The following is a 27740-nucleotide window of genomic DNA, read 5'->3' as shown; positions in this document are numbered from 1 at the left end:
GGTTCAGGGTCCCGAGAGGTCATGGACATTAGGGAAAGGCCGGGATGGGCCTCAGTGTCCCCATTTTATAGTGGGGGTCAGTGACCAGTCTGCCCAGCTCTGGGCCCGGGAATTTGGGATTTCCTAGAGACAAACCCAAGACCCAGAGAGCAGAAATGACTTTCTGTAACTGGCACACAGCCAGGAAGGACCAGGGTCTGGCTTGGAACCTGCACTGTGAGTCCCAAACCTGCTTCTGGCCGGTTTCATACAAAGCGAGAGCGCAGCTGGAGGACCCTGGCCCAGAGCCCAGGGAAGTGTCCCTACACCCTGATAACACCCTTCATGCCTGACAATGCCTGGTGCGCCCTGACTCCTTCAGGAGCCTCTGGCCTTCCACAGGCTGTTCTCTGCTCCCGGAATGCCTTTCCAGCCCCTCCCACAGACAGCTCCTACTTATACTTCATTTTGGAGCCAGATTAAAGTGGATTGGAATTCCTGCTCTAATAGGACAGTCGACCTTTCTAGGCCTGTTTTCTATCAGCTAGCACCTCTTTGGCAGGGCTGCAGGGAGAAGCCAATGCCCCCCCCCCCCCCCCCCCCCCCCCGCCATGGAGAGACACACAGGTACATGCTGTCTGGTGGGAGCTCCCACCACCGCGGCACTAGATGGGTGATTGCCATCATGGGTGCCATCCGTAAGCCTCAACAGTCACATTCCCAAGCCCATTTTGCTTCCATTTCTTCCATGTTGGAGGGTTACCCAAAAAGCAGAGATTCTAGAGAACGATGGACTTCCTGCTAGCACAGATGCCTATAACCAGTACGGGGAGCGGGTCGGGAGGGGAGGGCCCGCAGCTCCTTTGTCTCTCTGAAAGGCAGCTTGTGACTCAGGCTCCAGCTGCCTGTAGGAGGGAGGGGGCGCCCAGGCTGAGGTCGCGAGGGAGCAGCAAGGGTGGGGGTGGTGCTGGGAGCGGGGGGCTTAGCCTCCAGTCCCAATTCCTCCGGCACCCTCTTCCCGGCGCTCCCCTCCGCTGCCTTAGAGAGTCGCGCTGCAGACATCACAGCTGGAATTCCCAGATTAACACCCCCGCCCCCGCAGTCTCCCCCTTCAGGACCCTCCAAAGGCCCTAGTGAATATGCAGATCTGGAGCTGGCCACTAACTCCCTACGACGGGAATAGATTCAGAGATGACAGAGCTCAGCGGAGGCCACACAGCGCGTCCACCCACCCGGAACAGGCCCTCCCTGTCCCGCCGGCCTGCCGGTTCCTGGACACAATTCTGAGGTCAGCTCCGAGCCCACAGCCCGGGCGGAGGCGTCTTTGCGCCCCTCGACACAGGCACGTCGCTCCAAAGCCGGGGCCACGCCCTGCATCCAGGCCTCTTCTGGCACGGGATGCTCGTGAGGACGGGGACCCCGCGTGAGCGTGGAGGTCCAGGGTTTGGAGAAGGTACTGGTGGTCGTGGTCCCGCCGCTCACCAGGTGCCGCCCTTTCTCCTCGCCACTCGGCCTTGAACCCACTCCTTCTGCTGGCCCTGGCCCCGCCCCTTTCCTACTCCCTGGAGGCTTGGGGTCCTTCAGCCCCGCCTCGCCCCCGACCCCGCCCCCAGCCGCGCCTGTCGCCCTGTCCCCGCCCGCTCCGTGCTGCCGTCCCCGCTCCCCGCGCTCGGCGGAGGCAGGTCTCGGTGCCACCTGCAGGGCTGACCGCAGACGCTGCGGAGATAGACTTTCGCCTGCCCCGGAGTCATCTTCTGCATCACAGAGTCTCTGCAGCTCGGGGGAGGGAGGAGATGTTCAGAGGCCCTCTGGGTCCCGGGACCACTGTAGCGTTGCCTGGGCAGCTTCCCCGCCCCGAGTGCCGGGAAAGAGGGTGAGCCGGGAACTGGGACATCTGTGTCTTCCCCGCTCCTCCCCGACCCTCCCTCCGCGGGACCCTGGGCAGTCGTTCCTCCCCCCTCCCCCCCCCACCACCTCCACCCTCGGGTCCGGACCAGGCAGCGGGCGAGCAGGCACAGAGTGGAGAGAGGGCAGCCTTCAGTCCCCGGTGAAGAAGAATGTGGCCTGAGCCACGCAAAAAAGAACAAATGGGAGTGAGCTCCCACCCTGTGCCCAGAGGGGTGCCGGAGGGGTCTGGTGAGACACTAAATGGTGGGGCTGGGGAAGCGCTCGGGGTTCCCTGAGGACGGATGCCCCCCATGTGTCGAGGGGCAGGCAGGAACGCAGGAAAGGTTGTCACACAGCCCCACCGGGCACTCTGAGGCCAGGGCAACCCACCTCTCCACTCCCCCCCCCCACACGCCCTGCTTCTTGACCCTTTTGCGCCCTCTCCTCTGCACCTTTGCACACAGTCCCCTGGGCCAGGAATGCCTGTTCTCTGCTCCATTCCTGCAGGAAAACTGGGCAAGACTCAGGGCATAATTCCTACTGTCCAAAGCAGTCCCTAGATGCTGGATCAGCCAACTCCCTGGCAGGGATCGCCCTGTCCTGTCATTGCGCCCCGCTCCATCTCTCCCACTGGACCAGGACCTAATGGCAGGGCCTGAGGCTGACCTCCAAGCATTGCCCAGAATGGCCCTGGCCCAGAGCAGGCATGTTCTGATCTGGTGTGATCAATGGGGCAGTAAACAAACGGATGAGTGGGAGGAGAGCTAACTGCTGAGACTGGAGCCTCAGACCAGCTCTGGGAAACACTTTCCAGAGGAATTTCCGCAGGTTGGTGACTCTGGGCAAGATGTGTCTGCTTCCCGGGGAAAGAAGGTGGAGGCACTCCAGGGTGAAGACCCTACCACTTGCCACATGACCTCTTTAATCCCCGAAAGCTGCCTGGCCCTTGCGCTCCATTTTGAAGATGAGGAGGCAGGCTCAGAGAGATGCCACCAGCTTCTAAAGGGAAGGGCTGTGTGAGACCATCCTTGCTGAGACAGCGGGAGGTAAGGGGTCAGGTCTTTCCTCCCTGGCCTCCCCAGCTGGGCCTCCCCACCCCCACCCTGAGCCCAGAGCCCAGGGCTGCTGGGCAGGAAGTGAAAGGTGCCTGCAGGAAGCCCCAGGAGGAACTGAGACTTGAGCCAGCTCCTCCTCCACCTGCCCAGACCCTGGGGACCTCAGGGAAACCAGACCCTCCTTCAGGAAAAACTGGCCAGAAACACAGGCTGGGGGGAGGGGAAGCTGCTTGCCTAGGTTCCCACCCCAACCAGCATTTCTTCCAAAGTCTATCTTGGGTCCCCTTTACAGCAAAAAGAGACCAGTTGGGGAGAGGAATCTTTGAGGAGTGATGAAAACAAGGAGTAAAGCCTGGAATCGATCCCTGGAGTCAGTCGCCCCCAAGGAGGGCACGTGGGCCAATGACCTTCTGGACAGGGGCAGGAGCCTCTGTCTAGCCCAGCTGCACCACGGCAGGCATAGTGTGGCTTGGGCCAGATCCTTTCACCTCCTGGGCCTCTTTTTTCCTATCTGCAACATGGGACATCTAATCCCTGTTCGTGGACATGAACCGGTCCAGACTTTCAGGAAATCAATTCAACCAACAGGGGCCATAAAAAAACTCAGGCAAAGATTTATGTCAAGGAGGTGCTCCTGCCTCGGCTACAATAGTAAAAGCTAAAAACAACCAAATGCTCAAATGGAAAACCTCACAAGTGTTGAAAACTTTGTTGGCGAAGTGTTGAAAGACAAGAGAAAACTCACCGAATACAACAGCGAAGATATGAATTTATGTGTGTAGAATGATTACAATTACTCAGGAGAACCCACCCAGGATTATGGGTCATTTCTCCATAGACTCCACCCTGGGTTACTGCCCTGAATTTTCCAAAGGATCTACAAAATATGTGTCTCAATTTTTTTCTAATAAAAAAACATTTTTTTTAAAAAGCAAACAAGGGATGCCTGGGTGGCCCAGTCTGACTTGGGCATCTGACTTGGGCTCAGGTCAGGATCTCGGGGTCCTGGGATCAAGTCCGAGCCCCGAGTCCCGTGTGGGGTTCCCTGCTCAGCGGGGAGTCTGCTTCTCTCTTTCCCTCTGCCCCCTCCCCCAACTCCTCCTCTCTGTCTCTCTCTCTCCAATGAATAAATAAAACCTTAAAAAAAAAAAAAAAGGAAACAAATACCCACTGCTCCCCCTCCAGGTGCTGTCATTAAGATCAAATGCAGTAACTTCATGGAGCCTTCTTAGAAAGCACTTCCTGGGACACGGAGCCAGAGCCTGGAGGCCCCTGAGTGGTGGGCTCCTTTCCCGGGGGCTAGGGGAGACTGACCCCCTCCTTACCCACATCTCCCCCTGCCTCTGCTCCTGGTTCTTCCCTAAGGGACCTCCCTTCTGTTATTAGCTGGATGGCAATGATGCCAAGTCTTCTCCCTCTCTGGGTCTCAGTTTCCTTATCGGTAAAATGGGGTGCGGACAAGGATCCTTTAAGGTTCTTTCAAGTCCTTCTCCTCTGAGGGCCACAGGTCTGGAGGAGCACTTCGCATCCCACCCCCCATTTTTCAGAAATGGAAACTGAGACCAGAGGGGAAGCTGGGGTTTGTCTGGGACACAGTGGGGCCGGAGGTTTGCATGTCTGGACCCCAGAGGGGTTTTACCCACTCGTTTTACCCCCAGGGCTCAGCCCCCGGCTGTGGTGGAAAAGGTGAGTGGGAGGCAGAGGTGGCCAGGAACAGTACAGACGCCCCAAACCCGAGATGAAGTGGAGTGGAGGTCTGGGCCCATTCTGGGCCTGCTTCCCGCCCTCCCGCTGACTGCCAGCCACCTGAACTTGTCCCAGCCACCTGGCAGCTTGCGGGAAGGGCACTTGGGATGAATTCAGGGAGGGAGTGGCTAGGAAGACTTAAATGTGGGTGTCAGGGTCCTGGGGGCTCCAGACTGTTTCCTGGGCTGAGAAGAGGGTGGGCCAGGAAGGGTGGGCGTCTGCCAGGCAGCCCTGCTGGGCAGGTCAGGGAGAAGTAGGCAGAAAGGCATCTGCTGCATGGAACAGAACGTGGCCAAGGCCCTACAGTGGGACAAGATGGTACCCAAACTCCATCTTCTGACTCTTAGTCCATGTTCCTTTGGAGGGTGCTAACCTGTGACAAGTTCCACGGACTGTCCAGGACAGAGTCCGGGTCACGAGGTTCTAACTCTGTGTAGGAGCGCCAGGGGGAGAGGCAGCTCCTGACCCAGCACGGCATGGTCCACAACTCGAGGAGATGGTCTCGGTCCCAAGCCCCAGAGCAAGGGCCCCTGCTGTCAGAGGAGCGATCCCACTGGGATGATGACCCCAGGGGCTTGCACAGAATGGCCAAGGGACCATAGCACTTGGGGCCTAGTGCTTCAGGAGGGCAGACCATAGAGAGAGGGAGCTCAAGGGACATCAGGCCCTCCGGTTCAAGGCCACAGGTCTGCTCTGGCCTCTGAACAAAGGCGCCCCTTGAAGGTCCTGGGCTTTTCCCTATGTACAGCTGAGCGAGCCTCAGAGGCAGCTGGGACTCCAGGTGGCCTCTGAGAGAGATGCTTGGCAGTGTGCCTTCAGCGCGAGCGTGCAGTCCAGCCCCACCGGGGCTGTAGACTTCCTCCCAAGTGCAAGCGTGGGGCTCTGGAAGCTGCTACCAGGGTGAAAATGGCATCGTAGGTCCTAGGAGATTGGGCCAAGCTCGGGGTTGACCCTAGGGTACAGATACCTGAGAATTAGCACAATCCAGGCTCTTTGTAAAAATCAAAATCATCCTGTATTAAATCCTGAAGCAAACCAGTCAGTTGGTTACTCATTGCTGCCGTTTGCATCAGTTGAAAGCAGGACAGCTCTGAGAAGCAAGTATTAAAGAAATACAACACCCAGCTATAAATTAAGCATCCTCCCACTTGATCCTCTTCCTAGATTCATTCTGGTTGATGGTGGCTTCCTGGCACTTAAAGAAAAACCTCCTACGCGGTGTGCCCCAGCACAGGAGCTCTGCCACAACCTTCGAGGGCTGCCAAAGATCGTCTGGTTTTAAGCCAAAGGCTAACATGCCATAGGACGCCATGCGCGCCGTCTGAGCCCTGTGGTTTGCAGTCTGTGGTTCTGCGGGGTTAGCTGGGGAGCAGCGTGGTTCCCAGAAAAGGGGCAGGTGGGCGCTGGGGTGAAGAGCCGAATCCAGCCTCCAAGCCCCTGGCTGACAGCCCACAGGGAGCACAGGGGCCACCTCCTGCCCCCTCCGTCGCTACTGTTGCTCAGGGCCGGCTGTCTTGGTGGTCACCAGCTCAGTGGAGCCCAGCTCTGTGGCTGGCACGGGGACGCTGTGGGCAGGTGGGGTGTTGGCTGGGTCTTCTCCTGTTGGAGGCCAGACGGGAGCGGTGGCATCAAGGGGTCCCGGGGGGAGGAGGATGACATTGTCCAGGGCCTCTGGTGGGGGGAGGTGGGGAATGCGGTCAGGATGCCCTAGAGCCTTTCCCCGCCCCTGTTCTGGAAGCCTCACGGGAGGGACGAGGGACGGCCCTGGACTGAAGCCCCCCTGCAGGGGTGGGGAGGGGTGGCAAGTGATGGGGCCTTGCGACAGGAAGTGCAGAGGGGGCTGGCGAAATGGGAAGTGCGGGGGGTAAGGGAGAAGCGTGGGAGCCTTGGGTCTCTTCTCGGACAGCTCTGGGAGGCTGGAGTTGTGTCCCTCCCGGGGACCCGGCCGGCCGGAGGTCCTCAGAGCCCGCCCCCCGCCCGCGCTCCGCCCCCGCCGCAGGCCTCCCCGCGCCCAGGGGGGCCGGTCTCCCTGCCACGGCCCCCGCCCCCCCTCGGAGCTTACCGTGCGGGTGCGGGGCCGGGGCCCCCGGGGGAGCCGCCGCGTGCGGCCGCCGCCGCCACCTCCAGCTCAGGAGGCCCACCAGGACCAGGGCCAGCGCCAGGCCCAGCAGCGCGGGGGCGCCGAAGAGCAGCGCGGGCAGCGGCAGCGCGGTGTCGGCCTCGGCGGCGGCCCCGGGACCCACCGACTCCTGCGGCTGCAGCGCCGTCCCGGGCGCCAGGCTGCTGGCCCCGGCTGCTGGCGGAGGGGAAGGAGAGGGAGGGCAGGGGGTGGAGGGCAGGGACGGCCGGGTAGGGGAAGGGTCGGAGGGAGGCGAGGCTGGGCCAGGGAGGGGAGGGAGGGCCGGGCGGGATGGGCAGGGGGAAGGGGAAGAGAGGGAGCGGTGAGGGCCACGTGGGGACCGCCGGCCGGCCCCCATCCAGGCCCCGGCTTACAGCCCCCCATCAAACCGGCCACCGCGCCCCCTCCCCATCCTGGGGCAGGTGGGGGGGCCATGCCCGCGGCTCCAGGGTGTGGCAGAAGCAGCGGGACCCTCCTCCTCCTCCTCCCCCCTGGCTGCCCCCGCTGACCAGCTGGCGGAGTGGGTGGACTCTTACCCGGTCTGGGTTCTGGCGTCCGGAAGAGCTTGCAGGCCACGCAGTTTCGGACCAGAGGGTCAAAGCACTCGGCCTGGACACACTGCGTGGGGGCCGGGCCGTCCCTGCCCCGCCGGCTCCTGGCACCTCTCCTCTTGCTGCCCATGCTGCCTCACACCCAGCGGGGACTGAGCCTGGCTTCAGCGGCCAGAGAGGAAACCGGGAGGGGCCACCACCCACTGGGCCCCGCCCCACCCTCCTGCCTGCTAGGGTGGGACCACTCTCCGCCAGGGCCCCAAGGCCCTGCAGCCCACACCTTCTCTTTCTACCTGTGGTTCCTCCATTCAACCACTCAACCATCACCCCCAGAGGCCGGCTGGGCGGGCCCTGTGTTCGGGGCGCTGGGACAGTGCTGGGGTGCAGACCTGGGCCTGCTCTTGGGCAACAGATGGGCCCCTGTAGTCAGGACACAGCCCTCTGGGTGGCCTCCTCTGTCCTGCTCCCCAAGGGCCAGCCCACAGCCCCTGACAATCCCCACCAGCCATGTCCTGCTCACCTCACCTGCGCCCTCCTCTGGGCATCCTCCCTGCCCTTCCCAGGCCGAGCTGGTTCAGGTCATCCAATGCGTCCTGAGAGCCCGCTGTCCTAGGGAAAAACGATGCCTCACAGCAGCCACGCAGGGGGCAGGAAGGCTTTGTCAAGGAGGTGATGATGAGAAGGCATTTGCCGGATGGAGCGAGGTCTAGGGGAGCATGACAGAGGAGGAAGCCAGAGAGTGCTGGGTCAGAGGGCTGGGCGGGGGCCTCAGCTGACGGTTAGGGAGCTTGGACTCTGGCTGAGGGCACCAGGGAACCCTGCAGGGCCTTGAGCAGACAGCGCCATAGTCGGATCTGCGTGATGGCCAGCAACCTCTGGCTGGAGTAGAGGGCACAGCCTGGGAGGGGGAGGGTAGCCGAAGGTCCAAGGACGGACAGCTCAGTCTCCAGATCCTACGCAGGAAGATCAACAGATGAGCAGACAGACAGACCAAGGCCCAGTGGGCGGCCTGCCCATCCCAACTCCCTTTTCCCAGGGTTGTGTATGTCCTGGCCTGCTTGCTTCTGCGTCTCACTGAGGTCGCCTCTGTCTGTCTCTCCCGTGTTTGGGTTCCCCCACCTGTCCGTCACCCGTGTCTCTCAGATTGAGTCTCAGACACACACACAAGCCCCTTCTGCCTTCCTTGACGCCTGCTGCCCTGGCAGAGAGCCTCAGCACGGGCATGGTGGGCCATACCAGACCCCCAAGCCCTCAGGGCTGGGGAGCATAGAGGCAGAAACTACCGTCCAGGGCACAGGGCAGAGGCTTGGGCACAGGAGTGGATCTTTAAAAGCAGCTGCAAGGGGGACAGAAGGCTTCCAGGCAGAGAGACTGGCAAGGGCAAAGACAAAGAGAGGTAGGAAGGGAAGCTAACTCTGGGGACAGGCATGGCTACCGCCTCGGGGGATGCTGGGAAGGCGGGCAGCCTGAGGCTGCAGACGTGCTGGCCCTCAAGCCTCAGGCTCCTGGGCGGTGGGGAGCCCCAGGAGGTACGAGTGCAGGGAGAGACTCTCTGAGCCGTGCTTCAGAAGCGACCCTCTCTCTGGCTGCTGTGAAGTTGGAGACAGGACACTATGGTCCAGGGCAGGGGAACCATCTAGAAGTTGTTTAGGAGGAACAAGTGATGCTGTGGAGTGAGGGGAGCAAGGCTGGGCCCCAGGTTTCTGGCTCAGGGGACTCTGGGGTCTCACACAGACCCCTGCGTCGGCCGGCCTTGAGGAGCCCTGGCCCACTGCCTCTCCGGCCCCTGCCCACGGGCCAACAGCTCCCTGGCAGGAAGGTGTAGGCGTCAGGGCAGCTGCAAAGGAGAAGTGGGTCTGGGGTGGTGGGTGGGGGTGTGAGTGTGGGTGTGTGGTGAGGGGGTGGGGGGACCAGGAGCCTGCAGAGCAGCGGGGGCAGAATCCCCACCCCCATCACTAGTGGTGCTGTTGCTACCTGTCACCCTGAGGATCTCAGAGCCCTTACATGGGACCGGGCACCTCATTTAACCCTCATTCCATTGGGCAGAGCAGATTGAGTCTTCTGGGAACCTGGAGTGAGGAACCTGTCCCTGGGAGAAGGTGGGCCAGTGGGGCCGGTCTGGGGTCACTTACACAGGCCTTCGGGGGTGCAAGTCAGAGGGGGCGAGTGACTGTTTACCCGGGGCCTCCTGGGTGCCGAACGGGGCACACACGTGCCCAGGACAAAGCAGTCAACGGCGAGAGGCGGGTGCAGTTCGTGTCAGTGGCGTGTGCAGGTGCCTGACCTGGGACAGACCTTCTCACTCGCGACTCCTGAATGGGAAGCAGAGGGAGGCCTTGAATCTCGACTTCACAGTTAAGAGAAATTGCCCGGACAGACCAGCGTGATAAATGTTAGGTTAAATCCTCAGTGTATTCCTTATTTTGGTTCACATCTCTGAAGTCAAGATTATTAATTTCTTTATTCATGTTTTCTCCATCACTTCTTTTTTTTTTTAAATATTTATTTATTTGTCAGAGAGAGAGAGAACAAGCAGGCAGAGGGGCAGAGGGAGAGGGAGAAGCAGGCTCCCTGCTGAGCAAGGAGCCCAATGCGGGACTCAATCCAAGGACCCTGAGATCACGACCTGAGCCTAAGGCAGGCGCTTAACCATCTGAGCCACCCAGGTGCCCCAGGAGTTAAAACTTTCTAAAATCAGTGTGGTTCTTGCAAATTTTCCTTGTTCTTTTGATAGTATTTATGATTTTATTTTATTATTTTTTAAGATTTTATTTATTTATTTGACAGAGAACGCACAAGCAGGGGGAACGGCAGGCAGCGGGAGAGGGCGAAGCAGGCTTCCAGCTGGGCGGGGAGCCCACGTGGGACTCGATCCCAGGACCCTGAGGTCACGACCTGAGCCTAAGGCAGCCGCTTAACCGACTGAGCCACCCAGGCGCCCCATGATTTTATTTTTTTAAAGTAATCTCTGCACCCAATGTGGGGCTCGAACTCACAGCCCCGAGATCAAGAGTCTCACTCCACCGACTGAGCCAACCAGGCGCCTGATACTTTTTATTTTAAATACTCTGATATCATCGCCTCAAAGGTCCTGAGTAGAAAAGGGACTTTGTTGCTGAGAAACCCATCTAACGGAATGTCTCTCAGTGTTCTCACGTTTTCGCTCACCGATGACTTGTTTTACAAAGATAATTAAGTTGGGGTCTGTCAGGGAAAAGGAAGTCTCCCATGATCTTTGTCCCTCAAATTCCCCTCAAAACACCCTCCCTTTATGCACAAACAATGAATCATGGAACACTGCATCAAGAACTAATGATGTAATGTATGGTGATTAACATAACAATAAAAAATTAAAAAAACAACAACAACAACAAAAACCACCCTCCCAATGGCTCTGACACAGGCGGTATTATGACGTCCGGTTGGTTTCCAGATGGCGAAGCAGGGGGCAGAGGGAGGACCCAGCGTGTCAGGGGTGCTGGACACGGTGTGTGCCCGGCCGGCTGTGAAGCGTGGCCTGCGCCCTTCGTGCCTCGGGGACGGGGCAGGGGAAAGGAGGAAACTCTGCCACTTGGACAAGCTCAGTGTTACTCGGGGGGCAGTCCCTGGGGGACAGAGGGGCCCAGCCCCCCAGATCTAGATGTGAAAGTGCTCGGAGACCCAGGGTGCACTCCTTACGTAAAAATTATTTTTACGTGTAATTCTGTGAGTAATACCTGAACACATTCTCATGAAAAAACCCTCAAATAGTACAGAAGGCTGTGAGCAAGAAGGGGCATTTCCCTGCTGTCCCCAGAGGGAGGCCTGTTCTCCCTCTGGACTTCTTCATCCCATCCTGTTTTGGGCCTTTATTTTTTCTTTCTTTTTAAAATGTTTTTTCTTTAAAGATTTTATTTATTTATTTGACACAGAGAGAGAGAGAGAGAGAGAGAGAGACAGAGCGAGAGAGGAACACAAGCAGGGGGAGTGGGAGAGGGAGAAGCAGCCTTCCTGCGGAGCAGGGAGCCCGACGCGGGGCCCGATCCCAGGACCCCGGGATCATGACCCCAGCGGAAGGCAGACGCTTAATGACTGAGCCACCCAGGCGCCCCCTGTTTTGTGCCTTTAAGTTCTCTGCTAAGTGCCTGCAGAAAAGCAGGTTTTATGATTCATAAAAGGGGCCGCGCCGTGTGAGCTGTTCCGTGGGCTTCCCTGCCCTCCTCAGCCGGGTGGGCTCCCTCCTTGGTCTTTTGTATTTTGTCACAGGCGTGGTCGGGGGCCCCAGAGTAGGGAGTCCCTTTGCCTTTCTCCTGTATGTATCGCTGACACACAGGACACTTTTAGAAAGACCCTCTCCCTGGGGACAGTGGGAAGAATGTGAGGACACAGGGATGCTGAGGGGTAGGAGAGGCAGAAGATCCATACAAAGTCTTTGTGAGGCTGCAGAGCCCCCAGCCCCTTTCCCCGTGACTCCAAGCTCTGCAAGGAGGCAGGCGTGCCTTCTATGACACAGTTCTAAAATCCTCGTCCAGGTTTTCACAGGCCCAGGCTGCCCAGTCTCAAGCCCTCCCCGCCCCCCCCACGCACATACACCCGCATGGACACTCACATGCACAAAGCGTGCATGCGCGCACGCGCACACACAATCCAGCACACCTCAGGGCTGTGGCCCAGGGCGGCCCAGCAGTTCTCAGCATGGCCCTGGGATGGGGGGGACACAGGCCCTCTCTGGGAGGTCAGAATGGAGAGCCCAGCCCCTTAGCATCTCAGCCACAGGGAGGAGAGTCCCAGCCCCCCCGGGGGGCTAGGCCTGCAGGTGGAAGGTGGAGGGCTGTGAGGCTGGGGTGGGGAGGAGGGAGAGTGGGGAGCCTCCCCAGGGGCTGGGGGGACAAGGGCCGCGGGCTCTGGGGCTCCCTGCAGGCTTTTGGCCCTGTATGAATGATGCACAGGCCAACTCGGTGAGCAGACACCTCCCTTCATTCAGCAAATACTTACTGAGACTTACTCTGCACCAGGCACTGTTCTAGGTTCTGGGGAGAGGGCAGGGAGCCACAGAGACAAAAATCCAAATGGGGAAACCGTATGGATGAGGGGCTGAGAAGTGCTGGGGAGAAAAATTCAGGAGGGAAGGGTGTCAGGGAGGGCCCGGGAGTCAGGGCAGGCCTGGTGAGATTTCCGAACAGAGGGATGGAGGCGAGAGTGACCCCCCAGGATGTCTGGGGAGGAGCAGACGAGGTCCAGGGTCTGGGCACAGTAACCAGGAGAACGGCAGTGCCCAGTACCGACTGACCTCCTGCCCGGCCCTGTGCCCTGCATGAGCCCATTCCCCTTGCCTCAACCCTGTGGGGGAAATGGCATCGGGATTCCCACTTTACAAAGAGGAAAGCAGGCTCAGGAGGATCAGGGATGAGCCAGGCAGCCCTGAGCTCTCCCACCACACACACATCAGTGGAGTCCCCTCCTGGGCAGCAGGTGGAGGGGGGAGGTCAGGTGCAGCCCTAGAAAGCCTGCAGCCAAACACAGGATGACCAGGTGCGGGGAGCCCCCTGGCCTTGCAGGGCCATTATGCAAGCCAGACCAGGCATCCACCCAGTGTTAGCTCCCAGGGGCCCCCAGATGCCTTTGGCTTTCCTCCTGATGTAAGAGGGTGGCCCCAAGGAAGGCTGCCTCCTGGCCTCCTGGCCTCCTGTCCAGGTCGGGGTACTGGGGCTCCCCACCCTCTCTCCCTCCCAGAGTTGGTCCTCAGCAGCCCTCAGTCCAGAGGGCCACACTCAGGTGGGACGCAGATGTGGGCAGGTCCTGACAACCCACCACATTGTCCCCAGTCTCCACCCCCCCCACCCCTTAAGTCTCCAGGTGTCTATGAGAAGTCTTTCCACACTGACTGCTGCACTCTTATGGCCCCAGGGGAGACGGAGGGAAGGAGGGTAAGCCAGCAGGGGCCCTGTGGAGAGGGCCCCTTTCTGCTGGAGTCCTGTCCAGTAGGCCTGGCCCAGCACCAGATGTGTGAGGGGAGGGGCAAGCTGGGGCAGGCCTTTATCTCACGAACTCCCCAGCACTCCACCCTGCCCACCACCCCCTGGGCACAAGCAGCCACGGGGCATGCACAATGTCAGGCTCTTTGGTTTCTCTGAGACTTATGAGAACCTCAAGAGGCTGTGGGGACAGGAAGACAGGAAGTGAGCTGCCCCAGGTCACACTGCAGGTTGGCCACAGACCCCGAGTCAGTGAGACTCAAGGGCTGGGTCCTTTCCCACTGCATCACTTCCCCTCTGTGACCAGGTCGTCCTGTCGGAGCCCCAGCCCGAGGCTGCCCCTGCCTCTGTTCACTGAGGGGTGAAGGAGACACAGGTGCCATGCTGCTGAGCCCCCTCCTCCCTGGGAAGGCTCTGCTTCCTTGGCCAGGGTGGGAAATAGCATTAGATCGGGGCCAGGACACACAGGCCCCGGCTATCTCCTACGAAGAATGTGAGCTCCCTGGGGTGCGCCCAAGGAACAAAGGAACCTGTGACTTGAACAAGCCTTGCCCCTCTGAGAGCCCCGGATACCTCATCCGCCCGGCGGGGCCCAAACCCCACTCTTTCCTCCGTGTACTCAGACAGCATGGACCCGGCAGCTCCCAGGTCCAATAGTAAAGCATCTCCTGCAGGAGCCTCAGGCCGCCCACCCATTCAGATTGGTAGCCCACCCTCTGTCACTGCCTCCAATGTGACCATCTTGTGACCAAGGCCAGCCTGAGAATTCTGACATTTGCTTAAAGCATTCTGTTTAAAACAATGGCTTCTTGGGGCTCCTGAGTGGCTCAGTTGGTTAAGTGTCTGCCTTCAGCTCAGGTCATGATCTCGGGGTCCTGGGATCGAGCCCCGAGTCGGGCTCCCTACGCAGCGGGGGCTCTGCTTCTCCCTCTGCCTCTCCCCCTGCTTATGCTCTCTCTCTCTCTAATAAATAAAATCTTTAAAAATAAATAAATAAAATAAAATAATGGCTTCTCCTTCTCAGTCCTGAGACCAGCTGGGGAGAAAGGCATTCATTAGCCTGATCTCATCCTACAGACAAGGAAACAGGCTCCCGGAGGATAAAGTGACCGGCCTAAGGTCATGAGATCCGTAAGGAGCCAAGCACAGCCTCTCCCAGCTCCGTCCACCCCGCCACAGCACCAAGCACCCATTCCAGGCACCACTGGGGCATAAAGACTGGTCTTCCATTACTTCGCTTGATGGAACTGCCTCCCAGCGTCCCTGGCCTCCAGACCGTGCAGAACAGCCGCTCTGCCTGGCCAGGGGCACAGGCCTGGGAGGGCTGCCGACTGCTGTTCAGAGCTGCTCAGCTGTGCTGTGAGGCAGACGCAGCCTCTCGGTTCCTGGGCCCCTGCCAAGCTCGCTGGAGTTGGCAGCCGCGACAGCACTGAGTCCCCCCCCCCGGCACTTGGAAGGCTCTCAGATCCTCGGCTGGAGTGTGATGCCACTTCTCTTGTTAAATGGCACCAGGTGGCAAAGAAAACATGGCACAGGGACCAGAGAGAGAGTGTGCCCCGTGCCAGCTGTGGGGAGGCCAAGGGGTATGGGGAGACCCCCTGGTCTCCAACAAAGTGCCGTGCCCAGCGGAGGCAGGCAGGCTGTGTCCACACTGCCCTCCTCTTCTGCTTGGATACCTGCTCCATCAGCTCCCGGGGACCTACCCTGCTTGCACCCCGTCTCCACACTGCCCTGCAAAGCCCCACCCTCTCCGGCCCAGGCTACTGAGGAGCTGAGACAAGGCTGGTTCCTAGGGGGCACCGGGGCCTCTGGCGATCCTGCCCATCCCCTCAGAGACCAACACACCTCTCACCTCGGCCTCTTCCTTCAACCCTGGATGCAGCAACCTCACCACGGGAGCTGGGCTCCCTTCCCCAGCGCCGAGGAGCCCCAGGTCTGCAGTCATATTCTCCCTGGCTCGGGCAGTGCTCCCACCCTGCTCCTCGCCCTCTCCTCCCCCAGGCCTGCCCCTGTCCTGAGGCGCGGACCCCAGCACATGGGAGCGGCTCCTTGAGACTGCCCTTCCTGACGGCTGCTTTCTCAGTCAGCGCCTGCCCAGCAGAAGCGCCGGAACCTTTGTCCAACCATTAGGCACCTAAGAAAACGACTGGAGGGAAGAGCAGAGGGGGGTCTGGAGGCAGCCGCCTGGTTAGCTGTGTGACGTGGACCCGCCTCTGGCCACTTCAGTCCTGGCTCCTCGAGTGTAAGTAGGGAAACAGTATCAACCTCGCAGGTCCGCCGGGACGGGGGTGGGGGGGTGGGGGTGGCACAGGAACGGCTGGTGAGGAGACTAAAGCATGCAGTGCCTTGCTGCGTCGCGGACACGGGGGACCTCAACTGGAATCCTCGCAGCTGAGGTTCTCGGTGGGCCCACGGGGTGGCCTCCAATCAGCCAGGTGTCTGGCTGCCGGACCTTACTGAGCACTAGGCGTGCAGCGCTGGGCCAGGCTCAGGCAGGAGCCCCGGGAAAGGAGAAAGGCAGGCCCCGCCCTCATGAGTTTCAAGTTGGCCCCACTTCATGGAGAGCATGGGCTCCGGCCGTGATGGCAAAGTCAAAGCAGAGGCCCCGCGGTGCCAGCCCTGCCCCGGGCACCAAGGCAGGGCCCAGCACAAGCCAGGTAGGGGGCAGCGTCATGGTCCAAGGGAGCCCAGACCCGGCTCTCCTCCTGAGGTCCTGTCCACCAGCCTGTGTGCCCAGCTGGCTGACCGGATTCCTGGATTCCAACCCTGGCACTTCTGCAAATTCTCATTAGACCCAGAGGAGACGGGGAGCCATAGTCACGGTGCAACCTCCGGCCGCCAAGCCGGGAGCCAGCCCACCAGACAGCCTCTCTCACATAATTCCCACAAACATATCAATTCACACAATTCCCACAAATGTATCAATTCATAAACAGTGTAATTCCTGGGTTTGCACCAGCTTTTGAACCTAGCTCCGTGGGATTTCACACAACAGTTACCGTTCACTGAGCGCTTAGCTGGTACGGGGCAAGGCCTTACTGCAAGGGATCATGGGACACACGGAATACAAGTGGAGGGAGAAATACAGCTGCAGGCTTGTCATTTCATTCAGTCCTCGCAATGCAGCAAGGACACTAGAACGATCTCCATTGCACACCTGGGAAACTGAGGCTCTAGGAGGCCACGGCAGGCTCTGTAAGGCTGGCAAGGCTAGGATGTGGGGTCAGATTGGGTCGCAGAGTCCAAGCTCCCCTGCCCGACCCTAACTGTCCGGAGTCAGTGTCCTCATCTGCACAGTCAAGGTGGTGGAGGAGACCAGGGGTTTTCAAACTTATTTTTGAGCCATAGACGCTTTGTTCAAGCGAAGCCTGAGGTGGAGAGGGAGCCCGGCCGGTGGATGAAGAGCATGGCGGGGAGGGGGCTGCATTCCCACCAGCGGGGCTCCGAGGCTGGGCCGTGCGGGGAACCGACCGCTGACCCAGAGCCCGGCAGGCAACAGCGGAAGTCTCCCGCGCCAGGCACCGGGCCGTGGGGAGGGCCAGCTCGGGGGGCCGGCGGCTCTCACACGTCCTCCAGGGCGGGGTTCTCAGAGCTCCTCAGCAGGGACAGCAGGTTCAGGGCCGAGACACCGGGCACGTGGCCCGCGCAGATCTGCAGCATGCGTACCAGGCGCTGGGCCACCGTGGCTCGAAAGCCTTCCACCTGCAGAGGGAGAGCGGAGGACAGGGGTGAGGCAGATCTGGGCCAGAGCAGCTGCACAGGCTGCCAGAGGGGGGCTGGATTCGGGCACCACTGCCCATCACGGCCAGGCCCCTGTCCGCAGCACTCCTCACCCAGCAGCTTCCAACTGCTCCGGCTTACAGAGCCTTCAGACGCCCTCCAGGGACGCCACAGGCGACGGCCCCTCCTCCAGGGGAAACAAAGCTTAGCAGGCCGGGCTGGCGAAGGAGGCAAAGCGTCTAGTGGCCGCCCGAGCTGGAATCTGAACCAGAGCTAGTTCCAACCGACGCCCAGGAGGCAGAAGCTCCAAAGGCTCCTTACCTGGGAGCGAGGAAGATACTCCCAGGCGTGGAAAAGAGGAGTGGACACAGAGTGGCCCTCATGGGGACAGCGAGGTGCCATCAACAGAGTTCCTTTACCAGGGCTTTCAAAGGCAGGGGCCCAGAGGTGCTGTGGGGTGGGGTCAGGTAGGGCGGGCAACACTGACCCCGGGGCCTGGCGCCAGGTCGGTGCCTGGTGAAGGACAAACGATACTCGGTCGCCCTACCCTGCCAACGGCCGCCTTAGGAGCATCTTGTGCTCCCCCTCTAACTGAGGAAAGGGGCCTTGCCGTCTGACCAGTCACTGTAACTATTCCAAATCCAGAGGTGGCTGTCATTCTCACCGACTCTCCTCTCAGCAGACCCTGGCCTGCCACAGCGCTCCCCCTCTCCAGAATGCTTCCCACCTGCCCCCGGGAGGCCACGCTCCCCCCCCCACCTCCTCCCCCCTCCCAGGCTGCTCCCTCCTGTCGCATATCTTTTTTTTTTTTTTTAAAGATTTTATTTATTTATTCATGAGAGACAGAGGAGGAGAGAGAGAGAGAGAGAGAAGCAGGCTCCCAAGGAGCAGGGAGCCCAATGTGGGACTCGATCCCAGAACCCTGGGATCATGACCTGAGCCGAAGGCAGACGCCCAACCATCTGAGCCACCCAGGCGCCCCTCCTGTCGCATATCTAAGTGCTGCCCCTGCCCACGGCCTTGGCCTTTGCAGGGCTTCCCCCCACACACTCCCTGGAGACCTCATCCAGTTCCGTGATCTAAAACCATCTCACTGCCCACGATGCCCAAATTACATCTCCAGACCCTTCCTCTGAACATCAGATGCACGTATGTGGCTCCCTACCCGAGACAGCCTGATCTTATTAGCATGTCCCCAATGGAGTCCCTGAGGGCCCTCCCAACCTGTCCCCCCTGCAGTCACCCCATCTCAGCCAAAAGCAGCTCCATCCTAACAGCGGCTCAGCTGAAAACTCCAGGGCCATCCTGAGTCTCCCTCCTTCCATGTCTCATACCCAGGCCACCCGCACAGTCGGTGGGCTCCACCCTGGAAAAGCCCCAGTATTGCAGACGGTCCTGCCTCCCTCTTCTCTGAACACCACGGAGCCCAGGCCACTTCTAACTTTCAGAAACATCCCCCCGGCCATTTCCTCATTTCTGCCCCTGCTTCCCTTCTACATACTCTCCTACCAACAGCTGGAGGGATCCATTTAAACCCGCCTCACATAAATAGAAAAGAAAAGAAAAGAAAAGAAAAGTAAATAAAGCCAGGTCAGGCCGCATCCCTCCCTGCCCCCACACCCTCCCTGTGGCTCCCGGTTTACCCAGGGCGAAAGCCACAGCCCTCACTGAGGCCCACAAGGCCCCCCTCCTCTGGCGACGCGGTGACTCTGGCGCATCCACCACTACTCTGCCCTGTGTTTGCTGCGCTCTGGCCCTCGGCCTCCCCGGGGGGAGCCTGGACACACCAGGCAGGCCCCACACGCCAAGCCTTGGCACTTGCTGTTCCTCCGGCCTCTTGTGCTCCTTCCAGGGCCTGCCCTCCTCCCGTCTTCAGCTCTTCCAAGGTCTCATTAATGGTCACTCCCGTCAAGGCTGCTAAACCATAACCGCTTTACCACCTGACGTGCCACATTCTCACTTTCTAACACGTCACACCCTTGACTTCTTTACTTTGTTCCCTCCACAACAGAGCAGGGATTTTTTTCTTCTTCTTTCACTCTTTTGTTCTATGCTGCGTCCCCAGTGCTTGGCACACTGGACCTAAGAAGTCTTTGTTGCCGAAATCCTCTCCCTCTGAGTTCTGTGGCTTTGCCCCCCGAAATATACCTCCGAGCCGCTGTTGCTGCTCGCACCCAGGCTCCCCGGCTGGCCTCCTGCAGCATCCTCGAGCCCCAAGCCTCGTCCCTGGCCAGGCCTCCTCCAATCCGGAAATGTGGCCCCAAACCCAAGTCTGAGCACATCAGGCTGCTCCCGTCACCTGCAGGAACGACTTCATCCCACCACCAGGCTGCCAGGTCTCTGCAGGTCCTTCTGCTGTGGCACACTGCGCCTGCTGGTCTAGCTCACCCGATTCCGAGGGGGCGGGCGCAATGCCTGGCTCATGTGTGCGCCCAGGGAACGGCACAGGGCCCTGTCAGCGGCGCTTGGAAATAGTCACTGCGCCAATCCCCCAGCTTCTTGAATGTGTTTCTTCATGTGTAAAAGGGGGCTGAAAATTCCTGCCCCGCAAGGCTTTAAAATACAGCGAGGCTCAAACTCAGGTATGTGGAGTGTGCCCTGCGAAGGACAGCACAGGGACGAGGAGTGATGACTGTCCAAGTGCCAGGTGCTTCGTCTCAGGGAAGGCCAGCTGCTGCCTGCAGACAGACAGGGGGCCACAGGCCTTTTCCTGGGCGCTCAGGCTCCCGAGACCCCAGGACCTGGTGTGGCCTGCCACCTACTGGCTACAAGGAGGACTGCACCACACAGCACCAGGTTCGGGGACACCACAGCCGGAACCAACCAAGGTTTGAGGTACCTGAGCTGTGGAGCAAAGATTAGGATTCCCCTTTGGAGATAAGGAGATGAAGGCTGCAGGTAGGAGAAGTGACTTGTTCAAAGCTACAGTCAGCAGACTAGGAAGGGCAGGAGACGGCCGTTTGCAAACCCGCGGGCTCTGCCGCTAACTTACTAGCTGCATGGCTGAGCAAGCAGGTCTTGGGCTTCTGGGGTATGTGGTGAGAAGAGCCCGGACGGGCAGGCCCTTGGGGCGTGCCCCAGGACTCTGGTGTCCTATCTGACACCAGAGTCCTGACTAAAATGGTCATCAAATACGAAAAACGAGTTCATGACAGAGTAGGGTGTGCATCTTTATTGATGCACTGAGTAAGAAGAGCTGCCCATCCCCTTCCGAGATGGAAACATCCGCCATTTCTGCTGGTAAAACAGCCCTAGCCCCTGCTAGTACTACTGACATCTCTTGCCTTTATTCATAATGCTAAATTCTACATAGAGCTTAGTGGGAAAGAAAGAAGTATTTTCTTCTTGTACAAGTTCACAGATCCCCCGAATTCTACCCTCAGTCCAGGGGGGTCCACAGACCCATGACTAAGAACCCCAGGTCTGGGTGGTGATAACGGACAGGGTGCTGACTCATCTCTCTCTGCATGACATCACTTGGCCTTTGGGAATAGATGCAAGACCCAGAACAGAGTAGAAATGAACCTCAAACCCAATAAACAGACCCCAAAACTAACTGAGCAGGTCTGGTACGTGGGTGGGGCGGCCCAGGCCCTGGGAGCCCTCCGAAGACCACCCAGAGGAAGCAGCTGCTGAGCACTTTTAGCAAAAAGTCAGGATTCATACTGCAGAAAGAGAAGCTGAAAAGCAAAATGTATCAGCAAAACGGAAATCTGCTCTGCTGTGCTCATAATTAGGATCACCTCTGAGAAACACCAACAAAAGTGAGTTGGGGCAGAACCGACACCATACACATCCCTCCAACCCTCTACCCACCCACTCCCCCACCATCCCTGCTGCCTGCCGGATGCCGTGCCCTAGGCTGGGACTGGACCAGGCCTGTAGTCCAGAGGCATAAGGGGGACAGTGGGCATTCTGACTGTGGGGGGACATGAGCGGCCCTGGTTAATGAAACAGACAAGATGCCTGGCGTCATAGCACTTCCAGCCCAGCAGGAGAGTGCGATATTAACGAGGACCCACACATACACACACAAGACTTAGTTATGAGAGAAAACAAAGCAAAAGAAAAAAAGCAAGGCACAAGCCCTAGCACCTGGCATCTAAGAGGTGCTCGGGCTGAATGCATATCATCGCCCTGCTTTACATCTGTGCACCCCAACGCTTAGGGTGACCGCTGCACCCAAGGTACAGCCAGTGAGCAGACAAGCCAGGGTTCAAATCAGGATCTTCACATCAGGACCCCCTTGCTCGGGCACGCGACGACCCTCCGAGAAGCGCTCCCGACACACCCACGGTGTGCTGACGGCCCTTTCCCTGTGCCCACGCGATCCGTGTCCTCACCTCCAGGTCGCAGAAGAGCAGAGGGCTCCGGTAGGTGCGGGCCAGCCTCACGACGGTGTTCCGGTGAATGCTGCAGTGGCCCTCCCGCCCAGCTGCGGAGAAACCGTGAGGGCCGCGGGCTGGAATGTCTGCCTTCGCAGCTGTGAGCCAGGAAACACTGGGAAAACTCATTCACTACCCCTCTCAGGGCCTCAGTTGCTTACTGGCCAGTGGGGTGACCATCCTGTTCAACCTGCTTTTCATCAAATTAGAACATAAAGCTGGAAGGCCCTGGAGAGAGTGCTCTCTAAAAACACGAGTTTCCTCATCTCGTGTTGAGGATGGGATGAAGATGGGAACAGCCCCCAGCACTACAGAGATTCAGTGAATTAATCTATAGGAATGACCTGGCATTCCTTATTCATCAATGCTTATTGAGAATAATCTGTGCCAGGCCCTTCCCCCTTCAGGAGTTCACGGTTCAGCTGGGTGGCGGCGGAGAGCTCAGACACACCACCCGTGTGGGAGGAAGGGTGGGGAGGAGTCTATGGGGTGGACTCCTCGGGGCCCCGGACTGCGGGGCTGGTCAGGGAGGTGTCCCCCACGAGACGGGAAACAGGGGTTAGCTCGGCAAAGAGAAGAGCATTCAAGAGAAGCTGTAGGATATAATCGTCAAGGGCCTGGACTCCAGAGGTATGAATACTGCCCCTACCACTTTTTAGCGGTGGGCCTCGGGCAGGTTCCTGAACCACACGGACAGTCTCCTCAGCTATACAGCCTGACAGTATGTGGCTCAAAGGGTTGCGTGTAGTGAAGATGAAGTGATACAGAAACGAAGCACTTCTGGAACAATGTTTGGTATACAGTGAGTGCTCAGGAAAGGCGAGCTACTGTTATTTCTGCTGCTAAATATGACAAAGTCTCCGGAACGGCGGGACTTGTTCAGAGAACTATAAGCCGAACCAAAGAATGGGAGAGTGACAGGAGACAAGCCCAGACAGGAAGGTGGAAGGCCAAACCTGTGTTTTCACAGGAGTTGGGATTTTACTCTGAAAGCCACAGGGAGTCACCGGGTAACTCTCCACAATTATCTCAGCAGAATGATCTGCTCAGAACTGCTTTCGAAGAGACGGCCAACAGGTCAGAGCCTGAAGCTCACGTTCTTTCCGTCCCCCCGGGGCGGCCTCAGTGAGGAGTCTGCACAGTGCCAGGCACACAGCACCCGCGGCGGGGGCAGAGGGGGGATGCACTTACCGCCTGTGATGAGGAAGCCCACCTTCCCGAGGAAGAAGGTGGTGTCCACATGGTGCAGGGACTCCTCCACGTTCCGGAGGCTGGCGCGAGAAGACAAACCAGAGGACAGACCTTACCAACGAGAAGGCAGAAGGCCTTCCTCATCCCAGAGAGGCCGGGGAAGGAGACGTAAAAGGAAACACCACTAGGGGAGTATTTTGTCTTTCCTTCTGTTTAAGGACTTTTAATTACAGAGTGACTCAAGCCAGTAGAATAATCCAACAGTAAATATGGATGCATTCAGTAAAAAGTAAGTCTCCCTCTCCAGCATCAACCTTCCGTCTCAATATCCTGGAGGTTACTGCTGCCCACAGTTTGAGGTATAATGCCATTTGCATATGAATTTCTCATATGCAAATACAGGCAGTCATACGTATAAGCATGTAGTTGGGTTTGGGTGGGTTAGACCTGTTACATTCTTTGGAATGATCATCTGGTATCACAATCTATTTTCTAGGTGATGGACACTTACATGGGCTCCAATTTTTCACCATTACAAAGAATGTCACATGAACATTCTTTTACTTGTATTCTCAAACATGTGGGCAAATGCTTCTGTAGGAAAGATGCTAGATGGAGAATGGCTGGGTCACAATATGTGTCTTTCTAAAATGTACCTCGGTAGGGGCACCTGGGTGGCTCAATCAGTTGAGCGTCTGACTCTTGACTCTTGGGGTTTCAGCTCAGGTCATGATCTCAGGGTCCTGAGATAGAGCCCAGTCTTGGGGCTTGAGATTCTCCCTCTCCTTCTCCCTCTGCCCACCCCCACTTGTTCATGTGCATGCACACTCTCTCTCTCAAAAAAAAAAGTACCTAGATATCACAAAATTGCTTTCCAATAAGGTGACGGTATTTACAGTCATATCAAGTATATGAAAATAGTCTTTTCCTCTAGGAAAAGGGCACTTTGACCTTCTGGGTCAAGGGTTTCATTCACTGGTGTCCAAGGAGTGATGAAATCTGTTGTTTCCTGGCCAAAAAGCCAACTTGGTCAGGTGAACCAAGCCAAGGTTTCAGCCTGAACGAGCAAGGCCTGAGACAAACAGTAAGGATGGCTCTCTGTCCCTAAGTGTGACTGCAGAGCAGAATCTCCCCAGAGACCAGTCAGCGTCCCTTTTGAACAGAGAGGTCTCACCCAAAGAGCAACAGATCTGCTGAGTTAGGACCTCTGGCAATCATGGCAGATCTCAGGCCTTTCTGTGCCCCACCATGGGCTCCAGTCACTGCCCACCTGTTCCAGCTGGCTGGGCAGCAGGTTTGGATTTGATCCTGCTGCTGGGTGTGTCTGGTAGCTCTATGTCCCCGGTGCTAGGTGTTTCCACCACAGCCTTCCCTTAACCCCCACATGACTGGGTGTGTGCCTTGGTTTCCGTGCTGGATGCTGTACCCTGCCTAACCTCAGTCAGCCATCCCCCAAGAGGGAGGGAGCAGACCTTCCTCCGTACTCCCCAGGTTGGCTGCAGTCCTGTCCCCCAGGGCAGTCAGCACCACAGGGAGGCCAGGCCGGGCCCCCAACATCACCCCCACTCATTCTCCCCTGGCTAAAGCCCCACACTGCACTGGGCTCCTGAGCCTGGACTGGCCTTCGCAGTCCTGCACACATTACGCTCCTCCTGCCTGTTATATTAACCTTCTTCATCTGGAACCTTCTACTGACTCCCATTTTTACCAGGCTAGCTCGACCTGGTCACTTCCAGCAGAAAGTCTACCCTGCCCCAAGTCCTGAGAGTCAGAGGTCTTGTTGGGGCTCTCATAGCCCAACGTGTTCTTCTTTTATGGTACCTATGCCAGATACTGTACTCATCCGTTCAGGAGTCTAGCTTCCTCTCCCAGTGGGCTGGGAACACCTTGGGGACAGGGGTCTGCTTCATTCATGTCTGGGCCTGCCATCAGGGATACAGAGAAGGCTGCAGAAAGCTTTAGAGAAATGACTGATGCCACTGCTGGAGTTTATCAGTGTCTTTATTTTTTATTTTTTAAAATTTATTTATTTGAGAGAGAGACAGGAAGCACATAGTGGGGAGGAACAGAGGGAGAAGGGGTGAGAATCTCAAGCAGACCCCGTGCTGAGTGTGGAGCTTGACGTGGAGCTCAATCCCAGGACCCTGAGATCATGACCTGAGCCGAAATCAAGTCTGACACTTTAACCGACTGAGCCACCCAGGCGCCCCTCTATCAGTGTCTTTAAAATATCATGCACTTGCGGGGTGCCTGGGTGGCTCAGGCGTTGAGCGTCTGCCTTTGGCTCTGGTCATGATCCCAGGGTCCTGGGATCGAGCCTCGCGTTGGGCTCCCTGCTCAGCTGGAAGCCTGCTTCTCCCTCTCCCACTCCCCCTGCTTGTGCTCCTTCTCTCACTGTGTCCCTCTCTGTCAAATAAATAAATAAAATCTTAAAAAAAAAAAAATATCATGCACTTGCCCCATCCTCACCCTCTGGGCTAACCCCAGGCAGCCTCTCCCTGTGTCCTCTCCTTCCCATCACAAGTGAGGTCACCATCCCTGTGCACCCCTGAGCCAGGTCTAGCTGAGACCTGACAGCCCCTAATCTCTGGCTCTCACCTGTATTTGCTGTGAAGGTTGACCACGAATACGATCAGGTCAATTCGGGGCCGATTCACGTTGGAGGGCAGAGGGAGGGACCTTGCCAGGTGGCTGAAAAGTGAGAAATTGCAGGATAAAGATACACATACCCACATCACAGTGAACTTTCACATGCTGCCCTCCACGGGGTAAGAGGCTGTCAAAGGCTCCTCACCTATTCCCCGGAGGCTCTTGTGGGCTAGACTCCTCAGGTGAGCATAGGGACAGGGCAGAGCTGGTCCTATCTAGACTGACTCCTTCTGCCAGAAGGGAGCTCCGCTTGGGAACCACCTTGGCAAGAGGGAGTTCGTGATATAAGATGGCACGGGGCTAGCCAGCTACACAGTATGCTGGGAGGGAGATCAGGCTCAGAAGAGGGGTGTTGGACTGTGAAGAGCAGGGGTTAAGGCGGACCCCCTTTGGAGGGTGATGGAAAGTGGGCTCAGATCTCAGGTCTGCCAATTATCAGCTATGTGACCTTGTAAGTCACCCTCATCACTCCCGTCTGAACTTGTTCCCTCATCAGATTCTTTCAAATGCTGTAACGGGTTTATTCTCCTACTGAGGGGTGTTTCTGATTCCCATGGAGGAACACCCTGTAGACGGGGATCCTTCTCCTTCAACATGAGCCGCTGGAGCTTATCAGGGAGAAGGACACCCACATATATCCAGTCACCTGATTCCCACCAGCAGCCGTTTCTAACTCTCCATCAGTTAGACAAAGAAAAACAAAATACTACTTTTTTAGTCAACTTTTCTCGAAATTTGGGGCGGGGGCTATCTGAACACTCCTCTGTGCCAAGCACAAACTACCGGGGATTCAGTAGTGAAAAAAGTCAAAGTCCCTGACCTCAAGGGGCTGACCTGAGGGTCCATGGGGGTGGCAGACCGGAAACAAGTAAACAAACAGGAGAACAAGGACATTTCCTGTGGTAACAAGTGCTGCAGGAAACAGAAGTGTGTGACAGACAGTGACGGAGCATCCCTTAGCTGGGGACAGATCACGCCTCGCGGGCCTGGCCCCACCTGCGCCCGCCTCTCTGGCAGCTCCTCCGCTCGCCCTCCTGGGCAGCCCACAGTTCAGGCCACCGCAGAGCGATCGGACACTCCCAGCCTCGGCTACTTACACCTTCAGCTCCGAGGCGCAGTCCTCCTTGAGCATCGAGTCGGCCAGCTGCTGCAGAAGAGCATCTTCCGTGCCCACCAGCTGCCCAGGGAGAGAGGGCGGCCTACTGATGTCTGGGCGCAGCAGTCCCGCCGGAGGGCCTGGGGACCAGGCCACAGACAGAACGGCGCGCGACTCCCAGGATTCCCGCTCGCGCGCGCAGAGCGCCCTTTACCGAGAGAGGGCTCCGCCAGGCACGGGGTGAGGGCCCAGGCTGCAGCCGCTCCGGTCCAGTCCGCACAGCACTTCTTACCTCCCGGGACCCTCCCTCGGGCGGCCGGACCAGCAACCCCGGGAAGCACATTACCCGGCCCGCGCGGAACTCAGCCTCCCGGGACCCTGCCCAGTCTCCCCGCCCAGCAGCCCCACCAATCAGAAGCGGGGAAAGAGCCCGCCGCGCACCTATTGGTGGGGGCGTCCTTCAGCCTCAGAGGGCGGCTACTCCAATTGGTTCAGAGTGTGCCTCTCCCGCCCACCACACCCCGGCCTGAAAAACGCGCTCCAGAACCTGAGAGAGCGCAGAGGAGCGGGCAGCGGAGGCGCAGCTAAGGAGGGAATGCGGGCGGAGGAAGCGGAGCAGCTGACGCCTACCAAGATGGTGGCCGTGTTCAGGCCAGGCTGCTTGTCCAGCGGCCGCAACACCGACATCCTAGCCGCGGGCAGAACCGCCGCTCCCGCAGCGCGCGCGGATCTTTCAAACCGCGCAGAGGCCCGCCCTTAAGTGAGCGACGAGGGGCACGTGACCCTAATCTGGGCGGGGCTTCGCGGGACGGGGCGGAGCCCTCTTAAAGGACCCTACCTCCTTTTTTGAGAGGGGAGTTCCAGCTCTGGCCGCAGGCTCTTTTTTTTTTTTTTTTTTTTTTTAAAGACAGAGACACAGCGAGAGAGGGGAACACAAGCAGGGGGAGTGGGAGAGGGAGAAGCAGGCTCCGATACGGGGCTCCATGCGGGGCTCGATCACAGGACCCTGAGATCACGACCTGAGCCGAAGGCAGACGCTTAACTACGGAGCCACCCAGAGTCGTCCTTTTTAAAACAGAACAATAAATAAATAAATAAATAAATTAATTAATTAAAAAAAAAACCTGATCAAACCCCACCGACAGTTCCCACCTTATTCAGAGTACACTGCAAATGCCTTACATGGACTTTGAGGCTCTATGCGTTCTGATCCCTGACAAACTCCCCAACCTCATCTGCTGCTCTTCTCCCTTTTACACTCTTCTGGTCACACGGCCACTACTAGGCTGTTCTTCAGATATTCCAAGTATCCTCCTACTTCCTGCCTTGTCCCCGTGGTACCCTGTGGCTGAAAATCTCTTCTCCCAAATAGTCACTTGGCTTGTTTTCTCGCTTTGTCCACGTTTCT

At 58.2% G+C, this 27740-nt stretch overlaps 2 protein-coding genes across 10 annotated transcripts; both read right to left on the bottom strand.

The window, feature by feature from the left end:
- Positions 1-3990: 3990 nt before the first annotated feature.
- Positions 3991-7612, bottom strand: TNFRSF13C (TNF receptor superfamily member 13C). 4 transcript variants are annotated; one of them, XM_027593943.2, is made up of 3 exons: positions 7323-7612; positions 6730-7044; positions 3991-6338 (listed from the first exon to the last, which is right to left on the bottom strand). In XM_027593943.2, exons 1-3 carry the CDS (start codon positions 7465-7467, stop codon positions 6157-6159), a joined length of 642 nt encoding a protein of 213 aa, XP_027449744.1. In that variant the 5' UTR covers positions 7468-7612; the 3' UTR covers positions 3991-6156. The 4 variants fall into 4 exon arrangements, with proteins under 4 accessions (XP_027449744.1, XP_027449745.1, XP_027449746.1 ...); XM_027593944.2 differs by having other exon boundaries at positions 3991-6266; XM_027593945.2 differs by having other exon boundaries at positions 3992-6338; positions 6730-6963; positions 7323-7610.
- A 6600-nt stretch (positions 7613-14212) lies between these two features.
- CENPM (centromere protein M) lies at positions 14213-27069 on the bottom strand. 6 transcript variants are annotated; one of them, XM_027595586.2, is made up of 6 exons: positions 26963-27069; positions 26334-26413; positions 25186-25278; positions 22588-22667; positions 21355-21494; positions 14213-16993 (listed from the first exon to the last, which is right to left on the bottom strand). In XM_027595586.2, the coding sequence occupies exons 1-6, from the start codon at positions 27017-27019 to the stop codon at positions 16853-16855; spliced, it is 591 nt and encodes a 196-aa protein (XP_027451387.1). In that variant the 5' UTR covers positions 27020-27069; the 3' UTR covers positions 14213-16852. The 6 variants fall into 6 exon arrangements, with proteins under 6 accessions (XP_027451387.1, XP_027451389.1, XP_027451390.2 ...); XM_027595588.2 differs by having other exon boundaries at positions 21355-21446; XM_027595589.2 differs by lacking the exon at positions 26963-27069 and adding an exon at positions 26547-26698.
- Between the last annotated feature and the right edge of the window lie 671 nt (positions 27070-27740).

The sequence above is a fragment of the Zalophus californianus genome, chromosome 9 (genome assembly GCF_009762305.2).
Source record: "Zalophus californianus isolate mZalCal1 chromosome 9, mZalCal1.pri.v2, whole genome shotgun sequence".
Taxonomy (NCBI): domain Eukaryota; kingdom Metazoa; phylum Chordata; class Mammalia; order Carnivora; family Otariidae; genus Zalophus; species Zalophus californianus.
This window is presented reverse-complemented; position numbering and strand designations above follow the sequence as displayed.

Bases quoted from the DNA above. Each gene is read 5' to 3' on its own strand.
- TNFRSF13C (XM_027593943.2), bottom strand. From the start codon at position 7,467: ATGGGCAGCAAGAGGAGAGGTGCCAGGAGCCGGCGGGGCAGGGACGGC. The intron at 7,045-7,322 runs GTAAGAGTCCAC...TCCCTGGCCCAG, and splicing joins GACGCCAGAACCCAGACCGG to CCTCGCCTCCCTCCGACCCT. The intron at 6,339-6,729 runs GTAAGCTCCGAG...TCCCCCCACCAG, and splicing joins CCCGGCCCCGCACCCGCACG to AGGCCCTGGACAATGTCATC.
- CENPM (XM_027595589.2), bottom strand. From the start codon at position 26,675: ATGTGCTTCCCGGGGTTGCTGGTCCGGCCGCCCGAGGGAGGGTCCCGG. The intron at 25,279-26,333 runs GTAAGTAGCCGA...CTCACTTTTCAG, and splicing joins TGCGCCTCGGAGCTGAAGGT to CCACCTGGCAAGGTCCCTCC. The intron at 22,668-25,185 runs GTGAGAGCCAGA...TTCTCGCGCCAG, and splicing joins AACCTTCACAGCAAATACAG to CCTCCGGAACGTGGAGGAGT.